At 48.5% G+C, this 26,259-nt stretch overlaps 1 protein-coding gene across 3 annotated transcripts in view; it reads right to left on the bottom strand.

Moving 5' to 3' along the window:
• Positions 1-26,259, bottom strand: part of LOC121291462 (collagen alpha-1(V) chain-like) — a 339,607-nt gene that overhangs the window by 56,097 nt on the left and 257,251 nt on the right. For all 3 annotated transcript variants that reach the window (XM_041212673.1, XM_041212674.1, XM_041212675.1), the window contains 15 exons: positions 25,989-26,096; positions 24,140-24,193; positions 22,635-22,688; positions 20,922-20,966; positions 20,616-20,669; positions 19,873-19,917; positions 18,217-18,270; positions 15,897-15,950; positions 15,194-15,247; positions 14,995-15,102; positions 13,337-13,426; positions 6,740-6,793; positions 4,202-4,309; positions 2,762-2,869; positions 173-226 (listed from right to left, as the gene is read on the bottom strand). In XM_041212673.1, coding sequence (XP_041068607.1) covers positions 173-226; positions 2,762-2,869; positions 4,202-4,309; positions 6,740-6,793; positions 13,337-13,426; positions 14,995-15,102; positions 15,194-15,247; positions 15,897-15,950; positions 18,217-18,270; positions 19,873-19,917; positions 20,616-20,669; positions 20,922-20,966; positions 22,635-22,688; positions 24,140-24,193; positions 25,989-26,096 — 1,044 coding nt within the window. The remainder of the gene's footprint in view (positions 1-172; positions 227-2,761; positions 2,870-4,201; positions 4,310-6,739; positions 6,794-13,336; positions 13,427-14,994; positions 15,103-15,193; positions 15,248-15,896; positions 15,951-18,216; positions 18,271-19,872; positions 19,918-20,615; positions 20,670-20,921; positions 20,967-22,634; positions 22,689-24,139; positions 24,194-25,988; positions 26,097-26,259) is intronic.

The following is a 26,259-nucleotide window of genomic DNA, read 5'->3' as shown; positions in this document are numbered from 1 at the left end:
GGCCCTGCCTGCAGTTTGGTTTGGGTGCAAAGTCCATTTTGTTATAGAATCCCTTCCGATTTCTATGGTTACTTTGCTACATGACGCTTCAGACTGGTCCCAGGCATTATTCCCCTCCCCAGTTTGTTGTCAACTTGGAATGAAGAATGGTGAAATTAAAAGCTGTACTCACATGTTCACCTTTGTTGCCCTTCCTTCCTTTATGTCCAGGTTCACCCACTTCACCCTGGAAAAAAAGAAGAAAGAAATAAAAATCTCTTTCGCTCACGATTTTCACAGGCAATTGACTCAGAAAACCCAGTTTGCTTCAATTATTTAATCGTATTTGTTGTGTGAGTAGATTCCGTTTAGTGCACACAGACTGGATCCCAAATGCCACTCACCATCCTGACTTGGAAAAATATCACCGTTCATTCACTGTCCCTGGGTCAAAATCCTGGAACTCCCTCCCTAACAGCACTGTGGGTGTACCTACACCACAGGGACTGAAGCTCCTCAAGAAGGCGGCTCACCACCACCTTCTCAAAGGCAACTAGGGATGGACAACAAATGCTGGCCTAGCCAGCAATGCCGACATCCCATGAATGAATTTAAAAAAATGATGGTCAGGATTCTAAAAAAGGCACAAGACTTGAATATATCCCTTTGGTTTGTAAAGAACGGGTCTCTCCATATGAACGTATGTCCCTTCTAGCAAGCATAAATGAGCCACATTACAAGCTGGACTGATTATCCTAAATTGGCTGTTAGGGTAGCTATTAGCGCATTCAGGATTGTTCAACAAGTGCTGCCCAATATGTTCACGCCTTGCACCATTTTTGAATCACTTGGAGGCTTGGGGAGCCTATAGTAGTACTCTGCTGCTTTCTCCATGGCAACAACTCAGCCAGTCGGAGTCAACTTGTCAACCAATCAGCACACTTTTTTGCCTGTGGTATAAATTGTGATTGTTTGAAGTTTGGCATCCTTGCATTTGTCCTGATGAATTAAGGATGAAAAGCTTCAGCAACATGCAACATTTTTAGCAATATTGTACTGGATGCTACACAGGGGCCTGTTCTTTGCGGACAGAAAGAACATGTAGATATATTGCGCCTATTTTAGCAAAACAAGTGACAGCCATTTGCTGGTTCATTCCCCTGGGCATTGTATTAACCAATCAGAGTCAAGCGGCCTGGTTTACATTTCAAACAATGCTCGGCAGTTAACTGTCAATCACCCAAAACTGGTGCATTCTCCAATGCCTCTACCAATCAGAATCCACTTGCCAACCAATCAGCACTCTCTCCTCATAAAGTAAAAATATGTTGTTTCTCCTGACTTTGGTATTCTTGCAAATTGTCCTGATGTGTGCAAGATGAAAAGTTTCAACAAAAAAAAGTTTTTCCAGCAATGCACAAATTCTGTACAGCCGTATGACTATTTTCAGCAATGCTTAGTTTCTCACAGTGTCAGAGTTTTAAAGTATGAAAAGAGACCCTTCAGCCCATTATGACCACACCGGTCATCAAACTTCTATCCACTCCCATCCCATTTTCCAGCACTTGGCCTGTAGCCCTGTATGCTATAGTATTTCAAATGCTCACCTGAATACTTCTTAAATGTTGTGAGGGTTCCCACCTCTACCACCCCCTCAGGCAGTGTGTTCCAGATACCTCTCCCACCACCCTCTGGGTGAAAAAAAATTCCTCAAATCCCATTTAAACCTCCTGACCCTTACCTTAAATCTATACCCCTGGTAATTGACCCGTCCACTAAGGGGAAAAGTTTCTTCCTATCCACCCTATTTAAGCCCTTTATAATTTTGTACACCTCAATCAGGTCCCCGCTCAGCCTTCTCTGCTATAAGGAAAACAACCCTAGCCTATCCAATCTCTCTTCATAGCTGAAGCGTTCCAGCCCAGGCAACATCCTGGTGAATCTCCTCTGCACCCCCTCCAGTGCAATCACATCTTTCCTATAGTGTGGCGACCAGAACTGCACACAGTACTCCAGCTGTAGCCTAACTAATGCTTTACACAGCTCCAACATAACCTCCCTGCTGCACTACCAAGCAACTGAACCTGTTAGACTTGAGTTTTACTATCCCTGTAATAACCATTAGTAAGATCCCCTCCCTCTGAATCCCATTATATGAACATTCCCAATCAATGTGACCTCACCCATATCCCAACACTTTAGTTCCGAATATCTAATTGAGCTAAATCTGTACTGAGTGACTTGCTTCAGAGCTAGAGTATCACACCGCACAATACACCTCACACAATGTGCAACTGTGCCAATAGGTCAGAATACTTCAAGACGCCCTTACCACACGAGGTGGCCCCTATAAACACAAGGGTCCCTGTAAATGACTGGGACCCCATTAACACACAGCCCTTGAAGCTTCGCAATGGCTCTGCCTCCATCCTCCTCTCCGCCGGTCACCAGCCATAACTCTGGGAGGAGCCCACCGCAAAATGCAAATGGCTGCAAATGGCCATTTACACCTGCTTCTCTTGTGGGGCAGTTTCCATTCTCTTGAGCTGGGTTTCACAGGAGACCAGGAGCAGCCCTCCCCCCAACATACCCACCCCCACCCCCACCCCGCTCCCCACCCCCCCACCTCTCCCCACCCCGCCCCCCCCCCCACCTCCCCCCACCCCACCCACACCCCGACCAACCGGGGTGAGGGGGGGCGGGTGGGGACTTTCCGAACCCCGCGGAATTCTAAATTGAGGCCTCCTCGAAAAGGTATCATTGGTGATGAAGTTGACCTTACCTTGTCACCGTCCTCACCGGGGCCTCCGGGGGTGCCTGCAGGTCCTGGAAGACCAACCGGGCCTTGGACACCGTCTCGACCAGCCGGACCTATCGGGCCTTTACCACCCTGCAGTCAGAGGCGGGAAAGGTGATTTGTAAACATTGGCAGCTTGGCTCAAGGGTGATCGATGCAGAGTTCCCACCGTCCTGCCCCACCGAATGCAACCCTAGCCCCTCAATCAACTCAGGGCTACCTGGTGTTACAGCAAACCCCATCCCCGGAGGGCCTCTAGGCTTGCCTGGGGTGCTGCAACTGCCCCCAACCTGCCCGTGCCTGATACGGAGGCCATCCCCCAGGCAGCTATGTTACTCCCTAAAGCCCAGCATGGGGACCTGGAGGCTGGCTGAAAATTTCCAATAATAGGCCCTCCACAAGCTGTGAGCTATGTTAACTGCCTCCAGGAAACTGTCTACCCCGGTGGGCCGTGGGTGTCCCATCATTGCCCCATATTTAAGGATAAGGCAGGTAGATATTTGGTCTCTCTGGGAATCAAGGGGTGCGGGGACCGGGCGGGAGATCAGGCATGATCGGAGTGAATGGTGGAGCAGGCTTGAGGGGCCAAATGGCCTACTCCAGCTCTAATTTTTACCTTCTCACATTAAGGGTCAGTTAACCCTGGAGGGACGGAAGTCACGTTGTCGGCCAAAGTGGGTAAAGGGGGAACACATTCCCTATCCCTCAAGGGCTTGAGTGAACCTGTTGGCTTCTTTTTGACCTGGAAGCTTTTACAAGACATTTCCTGTAAGCTGTGTACAGCCACGCAGTGACCTGGAAGGTACCACGTGGGCCGCTCACAAACTGTCCCCTTTAAAAAAAAACCGCACGGCACATGGGTTCGCCAGGAAATGTAAAGGCACCGTGCGTTCTAATGAACCCGGTGCGCACAGCGAAAAATATTTCCAGGGGTGGTTGCTCCCTGGCCAACGTTTCTGCCTCCAGCCCAAAAACAATCCCCTTTATTGAGCTGAATTTTCAGCTCGGTTGGAGTGGGGGGTGGGGGGGGGCGCGGTTGGTGAGCTTTGAAATCCCGATGCCTAGGCTCCAATACCACGACAGCGACGTTTCCAACAGGCCTGAGGCTGGACTAAGGGAGCCCGCCTCACCCAGTGCATCATTTACATGTCTCTCCACATCTCTCTTGAGCAGCGCAAAAATGGGCCCCAACGGGAATATCGTCAGAGACTCCTGCACGACTGGTGGGCAAAGGACACAGTTAGTGGCCCATCCCGAAACACTTGGGAACTTAACCCCGGCCCCAATACAACTGCATGCTTCCTAACCCTACTGGACAACGGGAATAATTGCCCCCTCCGCCCCACCCACCACCGCCCCCCCCCCCCACCCCCACACATCCCAGAGCCCCCACCTCCACTTCCGCGAGCCAGCTGGCAGACTTACCGGCACTCCTTTCTCTCCAGCGGGGCCAGGCGGGCCCTGAGGTCCTGGACGTCCTGGGAGGCCAATGGGGCCACCAGGTCCTGCTTTCCCTCTCACACCAGGAGAGCCCTGAAAGAGGAGGTTGGACAGTTAGCAAAAGGGTGAGGAAGCAACATCGGTGGGTTGGGGGGGAAAGACAATTTAACCAGCGGCAGGGAAGGAAAAAAAAACAGGTAACGGCAAACACAGGGATCACCAACGGTTTGTTCGTCTTCAGGACGATTAAGTTGTCAATGTACTTGACTGTTCAAAGGAACAACCCCATCCCTATAACCATCCTCCAACCCCTGTGGGAGGCAGGGCTCACCAATGTGTGGCTGTGGGTCACATGTCATCCAAAGACCCCCCACCCTCCCACCAACTGGCCCTCACTCTTATTGGCCAGTATCTCCTGTTTGAATGGCAGGACCTTCGGAACGAGCGGCTCTTGGTGCTGCTGCGATTAGCTAAGGTGCCAATCAGATCATCGTCATCCATTGACGTCGGCAACTCGGGGTATTTGCCAATGAGCAGGAACATGGACGCAAACCTTACCCCCGCTCCCCCCCACCCACTCACCCCCACCCCACTCCACTTCCCCCGTCCCGATCTGAGGCTCTGAGATACGCACTGAGGAGAGGGGAAAAGCTGAGGCTTCCCTGCACTGGCGAGTGTGGTTTAATCCAGGGTCACATCGTTATGTCCTCTGTTACACTGAAGAGTTTCATGTCCGGCCCAAAGTTGAGTAAATAGGTGGCAGATAAACAAGTAGATATTGGGCAACGGGTCCTAAGTTTCTTTTCCGCACCCTGACCCCACCAGCCTTCCCCCGCAACCCTGACCCCTGACCTTGCCAGAGTTGCTCGGGGAGGGGGGCTGGGGGTGAGGGCCATACTAATGGACCATTTCTTTCCCTGCTCCTGCAGCTCCCCAGGACCGCTAGCTGAACCCTAGCAAGAGGCTCAGCTCAGCAATGGGCAAGTCGGCCTCAGGTGTCAGAAGGGCTGCATGGGGAACGCGGTGAGGACAGATTGCATAGGCTGTTCCCTCAAGAAAAGACGATTAACAAGCAAAGGTTGAGGTGTTCATGGATTTGACTATTTCCCTGGGGGTGGAGGGGGCGCAGGTGGGTGGTGTCCACAACAAGTAGAGGGTGGTGCTGTGTTTCAGTTCACTCAGGGAGTCCGAGTTGTCATGGCAACATGCACTTTTTTTTTTACATTCATGTCGTAGCCTGGAGCTCTGACCAGTGATGGACGAGGCTCCAATTTTCTATCCGTCCCATGTTTTACCAGGAATCTCTCCCACCCGCTGTGTGTTGGAAGGATTTGCAGGTTGCCGCTCAACCTGATTGGCCCACGTTATGGATGCACCTTACTTGGTCATCAAGTCGTGGGGTGCGGACTCGAGCCCAGAGCTCCCGGCTCAGAGGCAGGGGCGCTACCCACTGCACCATAAGACCTCCCTAACAAGTTGGTGTGACACTAAAATTAGAGTTTAGCTGTTCAGGGGGTGATGCCAGGAAGCACTGCTTCACGCAAAAGATAGTGAAAAATCTGGAACTGTCTCCCCCAGAAAGTTGGCAGAGTTGGGGGATCAACTAATCATTCCAAAATTGAGATCGATAGATCTCTGTTGGGTGAGGACAGAAAGAGATACAGAGCCATGTTAAATAGATGGAGTGCAGATATAGATCAGCCATGATCTAAATGAATGACGGAACAGGCTCAAGGGGCTGAATGGATGACTCCCATTCCTAATATATCCCAGAGAGGATCAGGAACCTGTTTTGGGCTCCTCTCCATTCAAGTTCATCAGATCTGCTGAAGAACTCCAGTTCAGTTAAGATCTTCAGTGGATGATTTTTGGACCTGGTACCCATTTGAAGTCTTCTTTGAGCCTCTTTGACTACTACATCAGTGGTTACCATACACCCTGTACCCTCCTTGGGCTGGCCAGGTGGGAGGTGGGGGGTGAGTTGGTGGGGGCTCTGTGTCAGGGAGACGGGCAAAATCCTCCTTGGGAGCCCACTATAATCACGTTACAACCCAGTGCCTACTGACACCACCGAGTCAGCCAGTGAGTTGGAGGCATGGTGGAAACAATCCATTTTATGACAGGCAGTCTACAGAGTCTACTTAAAATGAGTCTCCATGAACTACAGCAAACAGAAAATCATGATCAAAACTGCTGCAGAGTCTCGAACAAAATGCAGTGAGTGGAGAACAATCACATAAAAATTGTGTACGTAAAATTGATTCTGGGCACTCCCGGGTGTGAATGAAGGTGGGGAGGGGAAATTACCCAATAACCTCCACTCTGACTGGGAATAGGCGTGTCACGGGCAAAACTCCCACTCATTCCCCCGGAAGGTGGTGGGATCAGGAACATCTAGCACCTAAGAGGGCTTGCTTGACAACCCAGGCTGCTTTATCCTCCTTCTGACTAAGGCATGTTCACCAATTGACCTTTCTCAGGTTAATTCACCGCTGTCCCCATTGTAGGAGGCCGGATACTTACGGCTGGGCCAGGTGGGCCTGGGGGACCCATACCACCTTTCAATCCTGATCCACCCTGTAGAGAAACATGAAAGGAAGAATTAAAACTCATTTTCTGATACACCACAATCCATGATGTATGAACCTAGCCTGACACAGTATTTATAAATATTCATTCAACTTGTTGTCTATGACATTGTACATACGATCATATGAATTAGGGGCAGGAGTAGGCCACTCGGCCCCTCGAGCCTGCTCTGCTATTCAATAAGATCATGTCTGATCTGATTGTAACCTCAACTCCACATTCCCGCCTACCCCCCCGATAACCTTTTACCCCTTTGTTTATCAAGAATCTATTTAGCTCTTTCTTTAAAATATTCAAAGACTTCTTCCACCACCTTTTGAGGAAGAGAATTCCAAAGTATCATGACCCTCTGAGGGAAAAAAAATTCTCCTCATCTCTGTCTTAAATGGGTGACCCCTTGTTTTTAAACAGTGACCCTTAGTCCTGGATTCTCCCATGAGAGGAAACATCCTCTCCACATCCACCCTGTCCAGACCTCTCAGGATCTTAAAGGTTTCAATCAGGTCAGCTCCTTCTCTTCTAAACTTCCAGTGGATACAAACCTAACCTGTCCAACCTTTCCTCATAAGACAACCCGCCTATTCTTGGTATTAGTCTGGTAAACCTTCTCTGAACGGCTTCCAACGCATTTACATCCTTTCTTAAGTAAGGAGGCCAAAACTGTATTCCAATATTCCAAGTGTGATCTCTGTCAATGCTCTGTATAACTGAAGCATAACCTCCCTACTTTTGTAATCAATTCCCCTCACAATAAACGATAACTTCTATTCACTTTCCTAATTACCTGCTGTACCTGCACGCCAACCTTTTATGATTCATGCACTAGGACACCCAGATCCCTCTCCATCTCAGAGCTCTGCAATCTCTCACCATTTAGAAAATATGCTTCTTTTTAAATTCTTCCTGCCAAAATGGACAATTTCATACTTCCCACATTGTACTCCATCTGCCACATCTTTGTCCACTCACTTAACCTATCTATATCCCTTTGTAGCCTCCCTATGTCCTCTTCACAATTTACTTTCCTGCCTAGCAGGTCTGGCATTAACTGTGGAGAGAGAAATAGAACAAATGTTTCAAGTCCATATGACTCGTCTTCAAAGCTGAAGAGAGGTAGAAGATGGGTTTTATACTATTTAAGAGGGGGTGGAGGAGGTGGAGCAAAATAGAAGGTCAGGGATAGATGGGAGCTCAGGAGAGATTTGACAAAGATGTCATGGACACAAGACAATGGGGGTGGTAATGATAGTGTTAAAGACTAAAAGAAGGTGCTGATAGTCGCATAAAGGTCAGATAACAGAATGTGTTAATAGCACATGGGTCAGTGCTCTGTGAAAGCAAAACCTAAGAACAAGTGACAAATGGCCCTGTTGGGGATGGGGTGGGGTCGTGTTTAGGAAAAAAATGGACTGAGAAAGGGGTCAAGATGGAGTAGAGAGTTCATAGTCTGAAGTTGTTGAACTCAATGTTAGGTCCGGAAGGCTGCAAAGTGCCTAATCGGAAGATGAGGTTCCGTTTCTGGAGTTTGCATTGGGCTTCACTGGAACATTGCAGCAGGCCAAGAATGGACATGTGGACATGAGAGCAAGATAGAGAGTTGAAATAGCTAGCGACAGGAAGGTCTGGGTCATGCTTGCAGACTGATCGAAAGTGGTCACCCAGTCTGCGTTTAATCTCCCCAATGTAGAGGAGGCTGCATTGCGAGCTGCGAATATAGTAGACCAAATTGAAAAAATCCATCTCCATTTCTGGTGATAGGCTGTCCACCAATATTCATTACAAGCCTACCGTCTCCCACAGCTACCTCGACTACAGCTCCTTACACCCCGCTTCCTGTAAGGACTCCATCCCATTCTCTCAGTTCCTTCGCCTCTGTCACATCTGTTCTGATGATGCCACTTTCCAAAACGGTGCTTCTGACATATCTTCCTTCTTCCTTAATCAAGGGTTACTCCCCACTGTGGCTGACAGGGCCCTCAACCATGTCCGACCCATCTCCCATGCCTCTGCCCTCACACCTTCTGCTCCCTCCCAGAACCATGCTAGGGTCCCCCTTGTCCTCACTTTTCACACTACCAGCTTCCTTGTTCAAAGGATCATCCTCCACCATTTCCGCCAACTCCAGCATGATGCCACCACCAAACACATCTTCCCCTCACCACCCCTGTCAGCATTCCACAGGGACCATTCCCTCCGGGACACCCTGTCTACTCCATCATCCCCTACCCACGGCACCTTCCCATGCAATCACAGAAGGTGCAACACCTGCCCCTTTACCTCCTCCCTCCTCACCATCCAGGGGCCCAAACACTCCTTTCAGGTAAATCCTGCTTCAATTGCAACTCCTTCAATTTGGTCTACTGTATTCACTGCTCCCAATGAGGCCTCCTCTACACTGGGGAGACTAAACTCAGACTGGGTGACCACTTTGTGGAACAACTTCACTCAGTCCGCAAGCATGACCCCAGACCTCCCTGTCGCTTACCATTTCAACACACCATCCTGCCCTCATGCTCACATGCCTGTCCTTGGCCTGTTGCAAAGTTCTAGTGAAGCCCAGTGCAAACTGGAGGAACAGCACCTTATCTTCTGATTAGACACTTCACAGCCTTCCGGACTTAACATTGAGTTCAACAATTTCAGACCATGAAAGCTCTGCTCCCTCTTGACCCCTTTTTAAATCTATTTTTCCCCAACCCCATTTCATCCCCCACAGGGCCATCTGTCACTTGTTCTTATGTTTTGCTTTCTGACAGCACTGAGCCTTGCTTCGCTGTTAACACGTTCTGCTATCTTACCTTTATGCCACTATCAGCGCCTTCTTTAGTCTTTAACATTACCATTAACACTCCCTTTGTCTTGTGTCCATGACATCTTTGTCAATCTCTCCTTAGCTCCCACCTATCCCTGACCTTCTATTTTGCTCCACCTGCTCCAACCCCCTCTCTTCAACTGTATAAAACCTATCACATTTCTATCTCTTTTCAGCTCTGAAGAAGAGTCATATGGGCTCAAAATGTTAACTCTGTTTATCTCTCCACTGATGCTGCCAGACCTGCTGAGTTTTACCAGCATTTTCTGTTTTTATTTCTGATGCACCAGTTGCCATCCTAATTGCTCACTGATGGAACTGATAGGGGGAAGAGGGATATGATATAAGGGGTAACATATTGGTTTGGATACAAGATTGTCAAGCTAACAGGAAACAGAGCAGGCATAAATGGGTCACTTTCCGGTTGTAATAAGTGGTGTGCTACGGGGATCAGTGCCAATATGACTCTTCCTTGGAACTGAGGTATGTCAGCAATTATTTCTACAATTATATAGGGCACAGGTGACTCACACTTGGAACACAGTGGGCAATTTTGGTCTCCTTACCTAAGGAAGGGCATAACTGTCCTAGAGGCAGTGCAACATGGGCTCTGAGAAGGAAGGATTGTCCCATGAAGAGAGGTTGAGTAGACCAGGCATACAATCCCCAGAGTTCTCATTGAAAAATACAATATTCAGAAGAGGTTTGACAAGATGGACACTGAGAGATTGTTTCCGCTGGTCGGAGAGTCTAAAACACGGGGACGCAGTCTCAGGATAAGGGGACGATCATTTAGGACTGAGATGAGGAGAAATTTCTTCACTCAGAGGATGGTGAATCTTTGGAATTCTCTACCCCGGAGGGCTGTGGAGGCTCAGGCGTTGAGTATGTTGAAGGTAGAGGTTGATAGATTTTGGGGCAATAAGGGAATTAAGGGATATGGGGAAAGTGCAGGAAGGTGGATGATCATGCATGAGCTTGTTGGATGGCAGAGGAAGCTCGTAGGGCCAACTGGCCTCATCCAGCTCTTTAGGTTCCTTGTGGAGATCTTAAAGGATATTGTGATATATCCCTATTGCCCACAGTGGGGTATTATAGGGTATTGTGATATATCCCTATTGCCTACAGTGGGGTATTATAGGGTATTGTGATATATCCCTATTGCCCACAGTGGGGTATTATAGGATATTGTGATATATCCCTATTGCCCTCTGTGGGATATTATAGGATATTGTGATATATCCCTATTGCCCTCAGTGGGGTATTATAGGGTATTGTGATATATCCCTATTGCCCACTGTGGGGTATTATAGGGTATTGTGATATATCCCTATTGCCCACTGTGGGGTATTATAGGATATTGTGATATATCCCTATTGCCCTCTGTGGGGTATTATAGGATATTGTGATTTTTTTTCCCAATTGCCCTCTGTGAGGTATTATAGGATATTGTGATATATCCCTATTGCCTTCGGAGGGCTATTATAGGGTATTGTGATATATCCCTATTGCCCTCAGTGAGGTATTATAGGATATTGTGATATATCCCTATTGCCCTCAGTGAGGTATTATAGGATATTGTGATATATCCCTATTGCCTTCGGAGGGGTATTATAGGGTATTGTGATATATCCCTATTGCCCTCAGTGGGGTATTATAGGGTACTGTGATATATCCCTATTGCCTTCGGAGGGGTATTATAGGGTATTGTGATATATCCCTATTGCCCTCAGTGGGGTATTATAGGGTATTGTGATATATCCCTATTGCCCACAGTGGGGTATTATACATATTGTGATATATCCCTATTGCCCTCAGTGGGGTATTATAGGATATTGTGATATATCCTTATTGCCCACAGTGGGGTATTATAGGATATTGTGATATATCCCTATTGCCTTCGGGGGGGTATTATAGGATATTGTGATATATCCCTATTGCCCTCAGTGGGGCATTATAGAATATTGTGATATATCCCTATTGCCCACTGTGGGATATTTTAGGGTATTGTGATATATCCCTATTGCCCACTGTGGGGTATTATAGGGTATTGTAATATATCCCTGTTGCCCTCAGTGGGGTATTATAGGATATTGTGATATATCCCTATTGCCCACAGTGGGGTATTATAGCATATTGTGATATATCCCTATTGCCCACAGTGGGGTATTATAGGGTATTGTGATATATCCCTATTGCCCACAGTGGGGTATTATAGGATATTGTGATATATCCCTATTGCCTTCGGTGGGGTATTATTGGATATTGTGATATATCCCTATTGCCCTAAGTGGGGTATTATAGAATATTGTGATATATCCCTATTGCCCACTGTGGGATATTATAGGGTATTGCGACATATCCCTATTGCCCACTGTGGGGTATTATAGGGTATTGGGATATATCCCTATTGCCCACTGTGGGGTATTATAGGGTATTGGGATATATCCCTATTGCCCACTGTGGGGTATTATAGGGTATTGTGATATATCCCTATTGCGCACTGTGGGGTATTATAGGGTATTGTAGTATATCTCTATTGCCCTCAGTGGGGTATTATAGGGTATTGTAATATATCCCTATTGCCCTCAGTGGGGTATTATAGGATATTGTGATATATCCCTATTGCCCACTGTGGGCTATTATAGGATATTGTGATATATCCCTATTGCCCACTGTGGGCTATTATAGCATATTGTGATATATCCCTATTGCCCACTGTGGGGTATTATAGAGTACTGTAATATATCTCTATTGCCCACTGTTGGGTATTATAGAGTACTGTGATATATCCCTATTGCCCACAATGGGGTATTATAGGGTATTGTAATATATCCTTATTGCCCACTGTTGGGTATTATAGAGTACTGTAATATATCCCTATTGCCCACTGTGGGGTATTATAGGGTATTGTGATATATCCCTATTGCCCACAGTGAGGCATTATAGGGTATTGTAATATATCCCTATTGCCCTCAGTGGGGTATCATAGGATATTGTGATATATCCCTATTGCCCTCGGTGGGGTATTATAGGAAATTGCATATCTCTATTGCTCTTTATGTGGGCTGTTATAGGATATTGTGATACATCCCTATTGCCCTCAGTGTGGTATTATAGGATATTGTGATATATCCCTATTTCCCTCAATGGGGTATTATAGGAAATTGCATATCTCTATTGCCCTCAGTGGGGTATTATAGCATATTGTGATATAAAGACTGAGGAAGACATGATCTTTAGGTGAGAAGAGGCAGAATGAACAAATTGAGTGAGATAAAGAAGAGGGGGAGTGAGGGAGGGGGTTGGAAGGGAGGGGGAGGGAGAGAGAGGGGAGGGAGAGAGAAGGGAGGGAGAAAGAGGGAGAGGAAGAGAGGGGGAGGGAGGGGAGGTGGAGAGAGAGGGGAGGCAGTGAGGGGGAAGGAGGGGAGAGGGGAGAGAGGGAGGAGGGAGGAGAGGAGGTAGGGAAGATGAGGGAGAGGGACATTGATATTGGGAGAAAGCGGGATGTGGAGAGTCCCCTCAAATTCTGCTTTTTCCTGGAGAGATGAAGTCCGATTTGCTTAACCTTTCCTTGTACCTTAACTCTGACACCTGGAATCACTGAGTGTCACACTCTCTCAGTGTTAAAGAGAATCCCCTGCTTCCCATTCAGTTTGATTCCTAATTCCTAAGACTGCTAAGACTGAGTGCAGCGCTTTGGTTCTCCGTTTACTCACCGCCGTCCCAGGCAATCCAGTCTCACCGGGGAAGCCTCTCAGGCCTGGGGGTCCGTTTTTACCCGCGGGCCCAGGAGGGCCAGGGTCACCCTGGGGGAGAGAAGATGGGGAAAATGGGTCAACAACGGTTAACACAGGAGGAGGGTCTGTTCAGGTAGGCCCAACATGATTCAGTGATGTGAACAATTAATAGATTAACATGAGCATATGGGGAGAGGAGAGGAGAGAGTGAAAGAGAAAGAGAGAGAGAGAGAGAGAGAGAGACAGACAGACAAAAAGAGGTAGAGGACGAGAGAGAGAAAAAGAGAGAGAGAAAGGGTCAAGAGAAAGACCAAACAAAAAAACAGAAACCAAAACTTCCCGGCTATCACCCCAGGCATACACAGAACTCAGGAAACCCCATCTACACCCACGATCTATGTGACAACATGACTTTGGCCACACTTGAGGCCAAATCCTTGCCTGGTTACAGGCCTGGACCCCGCTCATTACCAGACCCAGATGCCGCATGGTACCAGGCCCAGAACCTACGCGGTAACAGGCCCGGAACCTGTGTGGTAACAGGCCTGGAGCCTGCCTGGTTACAGGCCAGAGCCTGCCCAGTTACAGACCCTGATCCTGCCTGGTTACTGGCCCAGACGCTGCCTGGTTACAAGCCCCGATCCTGCCAGTTACAGGCCTCAATCCTGCCAATTGCAGGCCTCGATCCTGTCCAGATACTGGCCCCAATACTGCCGGTTACAAGCCCCAATCTTGCCTGGTTCAGGCCCCAATCCTGCCCAGTTACTGGCTGACACCATGCTTGGTTACAGGCCCCACTCCTGCCCAGCTACAGGCCCCAATCCTGCCCAATAACTGGACCGGACCTTGCCTGGTTACAGGCCCTGAGCCTGCTGGTTACAAGCCCCAAGCCTGCATAGTCATTGGCCCTGATGCTGCCCGGTTACTTGCCCTGATTCTGCCAAAATACAGGCCTGGATCCTGCCTGGACACAGGCCCGGATCCTGCCTGGTTACTGGTCTAGATCCTGCCTGGTTACTAGCCTGGACCCTGATTTGTTACAGGCCCAAATCCTGTCCGGTTACTGGCCTGGATACTGCCTGGTTGCAGGTCCTGATCCTGCCCAGTTACAGGCCCTAATCCTATCCGTTTACAGGCCCTGACCCTGTCCAGTTACAGGCCCTGATGCTGCCTGGTTACTGGCCCTAATTCTGCCTGGCTAAAGGTTTGGACCCTGCCTGTTACAGGCCTGGATCCTGTCCGTTTACCGGTCCGGACCCTGCCTGGTTGCAGGCCCAGGTCTTGCCTGGCAATTGGCTCACTCTTGCACAGTAAAAAGCCTGGACCCTGCCTGGTTACTGGCCCCCTGACCCTGCCCAGTAACAGGCCCACTTTATAACGATTGAGAACAGGATAGCTGGGCCAGAACTAGATTCAGACATATTGACATACGGAGAGTGAAACAGGTCAACAGAGAAATAGGCGCATCTCAGAAGGTGCAGAACAGACTGAGAGCTGCAGTTCCTCGAGCAGGAAGCCCACTGGTCTGGTAGCCGCACAGAAGGACTGGCAGCTGGGGAAACCTGGTAAATATCCCAACACACCAACACCGACCGAGGAGAAGCTGCACGCGTGGTCGAGACGGTTAATTCCCTTACCTTGGTGCCTTCTTTCCCAGACGGGCCTGATAGTCCTTGCTCCCCGGGTGGCCCAGGAGGTCCTGGATGTCCCCTCTCGCCCATTGGTCCCGATTCACCACTGGAACCCTATAGCCAAAGAGCTGCATTAATATCACCATTTGAGCAGAGTAAGCCGGCTAATCATGGGAGGCAGCAAGGTGTACAACACTGAACTCACCTGAGGTCCAACTACACCTGGTGGTCCTGGAGGGCCAGTCTTGCCTTGAAAACCCTGTAGACAGGAATCGATATATCAGCAAGAGTAACCGTGGAGATGCAAGATCATGAGGAAAAATTAGCCATGGGGACAAAGCTATTAAACGACTCCTCCTCCAGGTACCAGGCCCTAAGAGGGTGTTGGCGACCATGGACTTCCATTGGATTGCTCCATGATGATGCTTACCAAAGTACTGCAGAGGTTTACCGTTACTTTCTGCAGTAAGGCCGACCAGGAAACTCTCCCGCTCTTACCGCCGGCCATCAGGCGTATCGGAAGGAGTTACAGGCTGATAATCAGTCTGCTCGGTTACATTATGAACATATATTCTGTGGCCATTGAGTCCTGGAGCAGGACTCGAGCCCGGAGCTTCTGGCTCAGAGGTAGGGACACTGCCCACTGCACCACAAGACCTCTCTATCAAACATGTTCTTCCCAATTCCTCACTTGCCTTTTAAAACCCATCCCTCTGATATATTAATCCTTCCAATTGATCCATTTCCACGGGCACATTTACCCTTGCAATGAAACCCATTCCTCTGACACATTAACCTTCCCGATGAAACACATTCCTTCCCAGTATTCTGGGAGGTGCCAGGGCCACAGAAGACGGTGTATAAGAACAACTTCTTCCTCGCCAACCCTTCTGGAAGGATAAACTTACCACTTCCCCTCTCTGTCCAGGGTGTCCTGGGAGCCCATCCTTTCCTGGTGGTCCCTAGTAACAGAAAAGTGCGGTTAGTATTCACCACCTCACTGCTGCAGCCCTTTAATCGCTGCAGACATTGGTTGCTGTTAACATCAAATGAGAAAGCACAGGGTATGGACAGGGTGGGGATTAGGGGAGGCTGAGGTTAGCCCCATGGGGACTGATGTGAGTGTCTTGATGATTTGTTGGGACCACAACTTTTCACTTTATACATTAATGATCTAGATGAAAGAATTGAGAGCATTCTGGCTAAGTTTGCAGATGATACAAAGATAGGTGGAGGGACAGGTAGTATTGAGGAGGCAGGGAGGCTGCAGAAGGATTTGGACAGGTTAGGAGAATGGGCAAAGAAGTGGCAGTTGGAATACAACGTGGGGAAGTGTGAGGTCATGCACTTTGGTCGGAAGAATAGAGGCATAGACTATTTTCTAAATGCGGAGAGAATTTAGAAATCTGGAGTGCAAAGGGGCTTGGGAGTCCTAGTCCAGGATTCTCTTAAGGTTAACTTGCAGGTTGAGTCAGTAGTTAGGAAGGCAAATGCAATGTTGGCATTTATTTCGAAAGGACTAGAATATGAAAGCAGGGATGTGCTGCTGAGGCTTTATAAGGCTATGGTCAGACCACATTTAGAATATTGTGAGCAATTTTGGGCCCCATATCTCAGGAAGGATGTGCTGGCCCTGGAGAGGGTCCAGAGGAGGTTCACGAGAATGATCCCAGGAATGAAAGGCTTAACATATGAGGAACGTTTGAGGACTCTGGATCTATACTCGATGGAGTTTAGAAGGATGAGGGGGGATCTGATTGAAACTTACAGAATACTGAAAGGCCTGGATAGACTGGACGTGGGGAAGATGTTTCCATTAGTAGGAGAGACTAGGACCCGAGGGCACAGCCTCAGAGTAAAGGGAAGACCTTTTAGAACAGAGATGAGGAGAAACTTCTTTAGTCGGAGAGTGGTGAATCTATGGAATTCATTGCCACAGAAGGCTGTGGAGGCCAGGGCATTGAGTGTATTTAAGACTGAGATAGATGGGTTCTTGATTGGTAAGGGGATCAAAGGTTACGGGGAGAAGGCGGGAGAATGGGGTTGAGAAACTTATCAGCCATGATTGAATGGCGGAGCAGACTCGATGGGCCGAATGGCCTAATTTCTGCTCCTTTGTCTTATGGTCTTATGATTTCAATGTTAACATGCAAGAAAAACTGTCCACTGAAGACACTGGCCCGGTGCGTTGTTACAAATAGCACACAAGGGAATTTCACCCAGTGTGTGTGTTACAGGTACCATACGGGGAATTTCACCCAGTGTGTGTGTTACAGATAGCACACAGGGGAATTTCACCCAGTGGGTGTGTTACAGATAGCACACAGAGGGAATTTCACCCAGTGTGTGTGTTACAGATAGCACACAGAGGGAATTTCACCCAGTGTGTGTGTTACAGATAGCACACAGAGGGAATTTCACCCAGTGGGTGTGTTACAGATAGCACACAGGGGAATTTCACCTAGTGTGTGTGTTACAGATAGCACACAGAGGGAATTTCACCCAGTGTATGTGTTACAGATAGCACAGAGGGAATTTCACCCAGTGTGTGTGTTACAGATAGCACACAGAGGGAATTTCACCCAGTGTGTGTGTTACAGATAGCACACAGAGGGAATTTCACCCAGTGGGTGTGTTACAGATAGCACACAGGGGAATTTCACCTAGTGTGTGTGTGTTACAGATAGCACACAGAGGGAATTTCACCCAGTGTGTGTGTTACAGATAGCACACAGAGGGAATTTCACCCAGTGTGTGTGTTACAGATAGCACACAGAGGGAATTTCACCCAGTGTGTGTGTTACAGATAGCATACAGAGGGAATTTCACCCAGTGTTACAGATAGCACACAGAGGGAATTTCACCCAGTGTGTGTGTTACAGATAGCACACAGAGGGAATTTCACCCAGTGTGTGTTACAGATAGCACACAGAGGGAATTTCACCCAGTGTGTGTTACAGATAGCACAGAGGGAATTTCACCCAGTGTGTGTGTTACAGATAGCACAGAGGGAATTTCACCCAGTGTGTGTCTTATAGATAGCACAGAGGGAATTTCACCCAGTGTGTGTTTTACAGATAGCACACAGGGGAATTTCATCTCAATCTGCATGTACAGATATCTCACAGGGAATATCAGTGTGTGTGTGTATCTGTATGCGTGTCCTATGGGGTGGTCCCTTGGGACAAAAGGAGTCAGGAGTGAGGGGATCTTTTCAAATTCACTTACAGGTGGTCCCTTTGGTCCTGCGAAGCCTGTTGCTCCTTGAGGCCCTGGAAGACCCTGTGTTATAAAGAAGAGGAAGATTAATTAATGAAAACGACGCACAGAACAGGTTTGATCAGGAGCATGCCAACTTGTTAACACTGCACAGAGGGGCGGGTGCCAAATTTCTAATACTGCGTAGGGCAGCAAGCTGAGAACTCTGAGCTACAGCTACCTAACAATCATCACGTAAAGTGTTCATGAGTGATAAACCCCTAACTCACAAATTCCACGGGCAAGTTAAGCCCCCAATCTCATGAGACAAAAATGCAGACCATCAAACTCATAGATGGTATATACAATGAGTGAGCTAATGGGTTCAGGTGCGATAGTCACCATGAGAATCACAGTTTGCTTTTAGACTGTGGCCATTTTGGACTGGAAGCCAGTGGGTGGAGGTGGAGGGGGAGGGCGGGGTGCGGTCGGTTGGGGTGGGCATTAGCCCTGCCTTATCTCTGAATGGCCCCCCGAAAATCCAAGGCAGGCCATTTTGGTGCCGAGCCGACTTGGGGCTGGTCTGATCTTCCGCCCGCCTGTTAGCGGTGGCCCTCGTCATATCCCACGCTACTGGGGGTTTGGTGTGCAGAGTGGGAGGAGTGGGTGAGTGCCCACAGTGTGGAGCAGGGCAATTGGTTGATATTGGGGTGACCTGGGTGGGGGCGCAGGGAGATGGCGGCTATGGAGCCCTCCTCTGGTATCTAAGAAATCAGTCTGCCTGGCGAAGATCGGAAGTAGACAGGCCCGTTTGCAGACTAGGCCCGTTTCTTTGGTAACCAATTGTCCTGGTACTTGATTCCCGCAGAGGTTGCAGCTTTGCGAAACACTGCTGGCACCACATTGTGGGATCTAGTGCCCATTGTAACCTGGCTATCCCCATTAAAGCGAATTCCTTTCATTCCCAGCATGGGTGAGCCAAGCTCGGGAATTCCCTCCCTGAACCTTCCCGCCTCTCCCACTGCTTCTTCTGAAGCCCTTACATCTGTGGCCGCAAGCTTTTGGTCAGCTGCCCCAAAGGTTCCCTATGTGTCGCTGTGTGGATTTTGTTTCTCATTATGCTCCAACATTAACGCCTTGGGATTCTTCAAACTCTAGGGGGGTGCAGCGTTGGTGTGCAGGGCAGTTAAGGGGCGGGGGGAGGGGGGGTGGGGTTGATCCCGCCATCATGCTATCCCAGCCCGGAAGCTGTGCTTGAAGGGAACATGCTTCAGGCAGGGAATTGCAACGTTGTAGCTCCAATCAGCGTTTTCTGGGAGGCCAGGACCACCCCGTTGAATGGAAGGACTGCGCTGAGCAAAGCAAGATGCTCACTGTGATGAAGACACCAAAACATGACAGGCAATAATTAGCAATGAGGCAGCTAGATCTAAGAAGAGATGTCAGGCGTAAATTTTTGAACACTTAGATAAATGGAAATGTTCTGCGGGATTTCTCTCAGGGAAGGACAGTGAGCAGGACTCATGTTCAAGAGATGATTGGACATGTGCCTTGCAAAGGGGTTTGTGGGCGAAGTTGGGTCCAAGCGATCGAAAGGAAATGGGCCTGTAAGGGACACTGACCTTGTCCTATTCTGAAGGCACTGGTTGTTCTGAGGTACAGTTTGATACAATCGGACATACTCACCCGTTCACCAGAAGGACCAGGCGGCCCATCAGTTCCTGAGCCTCCCTGTTAATGAACAAAAGAACAAAATAGGTCACATTGCTTCATGACACAGAATAAATGTGCAGCATCAGTTTATCCGCACTCTGTTCATCATGGCTGCACACACATTCGATAACCCTTCCATAACGTCAAGTTACACACATTCCTTCAGTATAAAACTCTCAGTTATAAAACTCTCGCTGTTACACACACAGGTTCAGGATAAAACTCTCAGTTATAACATTCCCACTATTACACACTCACACTCAGTATAAAACTCTCAATTATAACACTCTCCCTGTTACACACACACACTCAGTATAAAACTCTGTTATAACACTCTCACTGTTACACACACACACTCAGTATAAAACTCTCTGTTATAACACTCTCACTGTTACACACTCACCCTCAGTATAATAGTCTGTTATAACGCTGTCTCTGTTACACACTCAGAATAAAACTCTCAGTTATAACACTCCTTCTGTTACACACACACAGTATAAAATTCTCAGTTAAAACACTCTCACTGTTACACACTCAAAGTCAGTATAAAACTCAGTTATTACAACCTTATCTGTTACACACTCACACCCTCAGTTTACATTTCTGTTATTAGATCCTCCCCTCGATAATGAAACATGCCTCTGATGTGCTGACTTTCAGCTCACACTCTTTCTGCTCTCCACTTCTCCCACATGCCCCACTGTCTAAAGACTCACCTTTGCCCCTGGTTTTCCCGTTGCTCCTCTTGGTCCTCGTTGACCACGTGGGCCCTTGGAGAGAAATCCAAAATTAGCAGCCACTCAGTCAATGCTTAAATCCTGGTCACATATAGTCAGATGTGGGAGTGAGGTTGTAGAGACCACACCTGCTCCGTATCACATTCCCACTGCCCAGTTTTCTTTTACACTCCCTCTGAGTCCCATTCACCTCGGTTACATTTAGTATGATTATTTACTTTACAATAACTACTCTGGCAAAGATTCCCATTCAAATATATAGTGATCAATGAACTTGTGACTTACCGTAGGTCCGCGCTGTCCTCTTTGACCCAACTTGCCTTGCAAACCCTGGGAGGTTAGGAAGAAGAGCAAGATGGAGAGATGGAGGAGAAAGATGCAGGAAAACAGATAGGAGAAAGAAGGGTAGAAAGAGGGGGGTGGGTTGAAAAAGGTGGGAGACGGGGTTAGATAAGAAAGACAGAGGCAGTGGAAAGATACATGGAGAGAGAGAGAGACAGACAGAGAAATAGAGGGAGAGAGAGACAGGCACAGACAGACATACAAGAGAGTGTGAGAGAGACAGAGAAATGGAGAGAGAGAGACAGACACAGATAGACATACCGAGGAAGTGGGAGAGTGTGTGTGTGAGAGAGAGAGTGAGACAGAGAGAGAAAGAGAGACAGGCAGATGGACAGAGTGAAGGAGAGAGATAGAGCAGGAGACAGAGAGTCAAGAGACAGAGCAAGAGACAGACAGAGTGAGAGAGACGAGAGTGAGAGAGAGACAGAGACAGGCAGACAGAAAAAATGAGGGAGAGAGACAGAGCAGGAGAGAAACAGAGCAAGAGACCGACAGACAGAGTGAAGATAGAGTGTGAAAGAGAGATGGAGCGAGAGAGAGATAGAGAGATGAGAGACAGAGCAAGGGACAGGCAGAGTGAGAGACGGACGGTGAGAAATAGACAGAATGAGAGATAGAGTGAAAGATAGACAGAGTGAGAGATAGACAGAGTGAGAGATAGACAGAGTGAGAGATAGACAGATCCAGGAGAAATAGCGAGATAGGGATAGGGAAGAAAGACAGAAAGAGAGGAGAGACAGGAGGGGCAGAGATGGAAGAGAAAGATGCAGGAAGGTCAGGAGAGACAGAGAGAGGTGTGGAGAGGGAGGAGAGAGCATTAGATGAGAAAGGCAGAGGGAAGAGTGAGCCAGACAGAGAGAGGAGAGAGCAGGAGAGGCAGAAATAGGGAGAAAGTGCAAGGAAAAAGAGTGAGGGTGAAACAGAGGGGGGAGAGTGGGAAAGACAGGTGGAAGCAAAAGTGTAGAAAAAGAGACAGAGATCGAGGAGAAAGTGGGGAGAGACAGAAAGAGGGGAGAGATAGATGAAGGAGCGAGCAGTTGAGAAAGCAGAGAGAAAACAGACAAGGGGACATATTGAGGAGATATAGCAGAGAAAGCAAGTAAACAAAGGGAGGGAGAGAGGGGCAGGGATAGAGGGAAGATGGAACAGAAACAGAGGGGGGAAATAGGAACACAGAGAAAGAGTGAAATGCATCCCAACACAAAAGAGATGGAGAAAAAAATAATGATCAAGTGAGGAACAAAGGGAGCAAGAATGAGGAAGGGATGGAGAGAAAGAGAGAAAGAGAGTATATAGATAGAGATAGAGATAGAGACAGAGAGGGAGAGGGAGAGAGGGACAGAAAGAGAGTAGAGAGGGAGATAGAGTGAGAGAGAGAGATAGAGAGAGAGAGAGACAGAGGGAGGCAGAGAGAGAGACAGAGAGGGAGAGAGGGACAGAAAGAGAGTAGAGAGAGAGATAGAGTGAGAGAGAGAGAGATAGAGAGAGAGAGAGAGAGACAGAGGGAGGCAGAGAGAGAGAGACAGAGAGTGGGAGACAAACACAGACATATGATGAGTCTCCAATAACTGGGCATGGCTTTCCTCATTAACCGAAGGACGTCGGAGAGTTTGTTGCTGTTGTTTCCGATGGTGAGAGGCTTCTTCAGGAACTTACCCGAGCACCTTTCTCGCCATTCGTTCCTGGGAATCCCGGGAAACCAAGAGAGCCCTGGAAAAATGAAGCAGACAGTTAGACAGAGCAGACAGAGATGTGTTGCTGATGTCCCGGATCATGCGCACAGTACTGCAGCTAGGGGAGCTTCTCAATTCTGTGGGTAACTTTCCGTTTCGAGTCCTGACATTTTAGTCTTCATTGACTGGGGGAGGAATCTCACTGCCTTTGAAGATCGTCTGATGTCAGCACTAAAAGCAGGAGCTTGCTGGTGGTATCCAAGTATCAACCTGCGAGGTCTCGCTGGAGGATGAACAGTAGGTAGCTTCCCTGCCTCTGAGCCAGAAGCTCCGGGTTCAAGTCCCACTCCAGGACTTGACCAAGGAAACAGTGCCCATGAAATGGTTCAAAGAAGCTGTTAATCAGCCTGCTAATCCTTCCATATCCAAATGCAGCAAGACCTGGACAATATCCAGGCTTGGGCTGACAATTGGCAAGTAACATTCACGCCACACAAGTGTCAGGCAATGACCATCTCCAACAAGAGAGAATCCAACCATCACCCCTTGACATTCAATGGCATTACCATCACTGAACCCCCACTATCAACATCTTGGAGGTTACCATTGACCAGAAACTGAACTGGACTAGCCATGTAAATACTGTGGCTACAAAAGCGGGTCACAGGCTAGGAATCCTGCAGCGAGTAACTCACCTCCTGACTCCCCAAAGTCTGTCCATCATCTACAAGGCACAAGTCAGGAGTGTGGTGGAATACTCCCCACTTGCCTGGATGAGTGCAGCTCCAACTACAGTCAAGAAACTCAACACCATTCAGGGCAAAGCAGATGCTTGATTGGCAGCCCAGCCATCACTTTAAACATTCACCCCCTCCACCACCAACACACAGTAGCAGCAGTGTATCCCACCTACAAAATGTACTGCAGGAACTCACCAAGGCTCTTTTGACAGCACCTTCCAAATCTGTGATCTCTACCCTCTAGAAGGACAAGGGCAGCAGACGCATGGGAACACCACCCCCTACAAGTTCCCCTGCAAGCCACACACCATCCTGACTTGGAAATATATCACTGTTCCTTCACTGTCGCTGGGTCAAAATCCAGGAACTCCCTCCCTACACCACGTGGACTGCACCGGTTCAAGAAGGCAGCTCACCACCACCTTCTCAAGGGCAATTAGGGATGGGCAATAAATGCTGGCCCAGCCAGCGAGGCCCAAATCCCGTGAACAAATAAAAAAACCCATGACCTTGTAACTCACAGGCTATGTGTTAAAATGTGCGCACATGCATTTAGACACACAGCCTGCACACAAAGGCATATACCCACACTTAAATAAATACAAACAGAGGCACATACACATACACCCATACACCAAGGGACAAGAAATACTCAAAGCATTCCTCCAGAGAAAAATTATACATTAAGTAATTATTAAGGGCTGTATAACTCCATCTTGGATTGGAGTTGTCAATTACATCTTCTTACCTTGGGGCCTTGTCGTCCGGGGTAACCAGGGAGACCAGGAACTCCGAGTTTACCCTAAAAACAGGGAGACAGAGGGTATAAAATGGGGATAATCACAATACATGTACATTCACTGCCCATTACCAACATGTTGCATTTATGCAGAGCCTTTAACATGGTATAAGGTGCTTACTGGAATGTCATCAGACCAATTTTGACACCATACCACAGAAAGAGAAGCAGATCTTAGGTCCAATGACCAAAGGCTTGGTCAAGGGGGTAGGTCTTCAGCAGTGTCTTTAAGAAGAAGAATATCGAGGCAGGAGGATTTAGGGACCTGAGTCAGGTGAGTGGAGAGCTCTCGGAGACCAGTAGGGCTGGAGGAGCTCCTGGAGATTGTGAAGGAGGAGGCCTCACATGAGGGATCTTTACATGAGGGCGAGAAGTGGAATATTGCTGAAAAGAGAAACATGTTGATGAAGATTTTCACCTTGCACTCATCAGGACAAACACAAGTGTGCCAAATTTCAAACAATCACCACAATCTATACCACAGGAGAAAAGGGTGCTGATCAGTGAAAGGGTGCTCACGTGCAGGGACCCATTCTCTGCAGACGAAAGGGATATGTTCAAGCCCTGCCACTTTTTTGAATTACCCGGGAACTTGGAGAGCCTATGGTTCCCTGTTGCTTTCTCCACGGCAACGCCTCAGCCAATCAGGGTCGACTTGCCAACCAATCAGCACCCCTTTCTCCTGCAGTGTAGATTGCTGTGATCCTTTGAAATTTGGCATTCTTTGCATTTGTCCTGATGAGTGCCAGATGAAAAGCTTCCACATCATGCCTCTCTTTTCACCATTATTCAAGAGTGGAAATTGGAGGCGAGTGGGTTTGTCAGCAAGGGCGGGGGAAGAGGGGGAGAGCCGTGGTGATGGGTGAGTGGGGCTTGGTGTGAGATTGGGTATTGGCAGCAGAGCTCGAGAGGGTTGAGGATGGGAAACTAGCCAGGAGGAGATTGAAAGGGTTGAGTCTGAAGGCAACGAAGGCATGGGCTAAGGTTTCAAGAGCAGATAGGTGGAGCCACAGTGGTAGGGGGCAAGTAGGAGGTGAACAACCCTGGAAATAGGCTGCCTGTACGATGGAGAGGTTGCAAGGTCAGAAGCACAGGAGCAAATGGTGAACCAGCTCCGATTCCAATTCACCCACAACACTTTGACAGAGGATCGCTTTGCAAGGATGGAGAGAAAGAAAGAGAGGAATGAATAGAACAGCAAGGAACTAAGGTAGCGGAGGAGGTGAGGGCAGGAGAGAAGGTAGAAGGTGCAGGAGGGAAGGGTATGAGGTGAGGAGGAAAGGAAGGGTGGAGGCAACAAAGGCTAGGGAGTAAGGGAGGGAGGTAGGGAAGGCAGAAGGTGAGGGAGGCAAGGGTAAAAGGTGAGGGAGGGAAGGAAGGGTTGGAAGCGAGCGAGAGAGGGGTCAGAGGTGAGGGGAGTGAGAGTAAAGGATGAGCATAGGAAGGAAGGGTCAAAGCTAAGAGAGAATGGGGTCGAAGGTGATGGAGGGAGGGGACGGGGTGAGGGAGAGGGGATAGGGTTGAAAGAGAGAGGGTGAGGAGTGAGGGCAAGAAGAGTTGGAGGTGCAGGAGGGAGGGTTCAGTGGTGAGAGATGGACAAGGGGTCAGAGGTTAGGGAGGGATCAGAGGCAAAAGACAGAAGGAAGGGTCAGAGGTGAGGGAGAGAGGGAAGGAAAGATCAGATGCAGAGAGGGGGAACAAAGAAAAGTAGGAGGGAACTGATCCCTCTCACCCGAAATGATCTTGAACAAGAAGGCTTCCCCCAGCCGGGGGTTTGACAGATCACAATGTCTCTCACCTTCTCACCTGTCGCACCCAAGGGACCAGGGTCACCTGGAGGTCCCACCCGACCTTTGGGGCCTTCAGGTCCGTCCTCTCCTCGGGGACCACTTGGCCCGAGCTCCCCCTGAAAGAAAGAAAGTGGACAATTAAAAAAGACAGACGCGTTGCAACCTTTACAGATGACTAATGTCGAGAGGTCAACATGACACCAGGAAACACGAGGGAGGGGGAGAGAGAGAGAGAGACTGAGCCAGTTCACCTCCCCTCCCTGCATCTTCTTGGTGAAA

This window comes from Carcharodon carcharias, chromosome 19 (genome assembly GCF_017639515.1).
Source record: "Carcharodon carcharias isolate sCarCar2 chromosome 19, sCarCar2.pri, whole genome shotgun sequence".
Lineage (NCBI taxonomy): Eukaryota > Metazoa > Chordata > Chondrichthyes > Lamniformes > Lamnidae > Carcharodon > Carcharodon carcharias.
The sequence above is the reverse complement of the archived record's forward strand: the minus strand, read 5'-3'. Positions and strand labels throughout refer to the sequence as shown.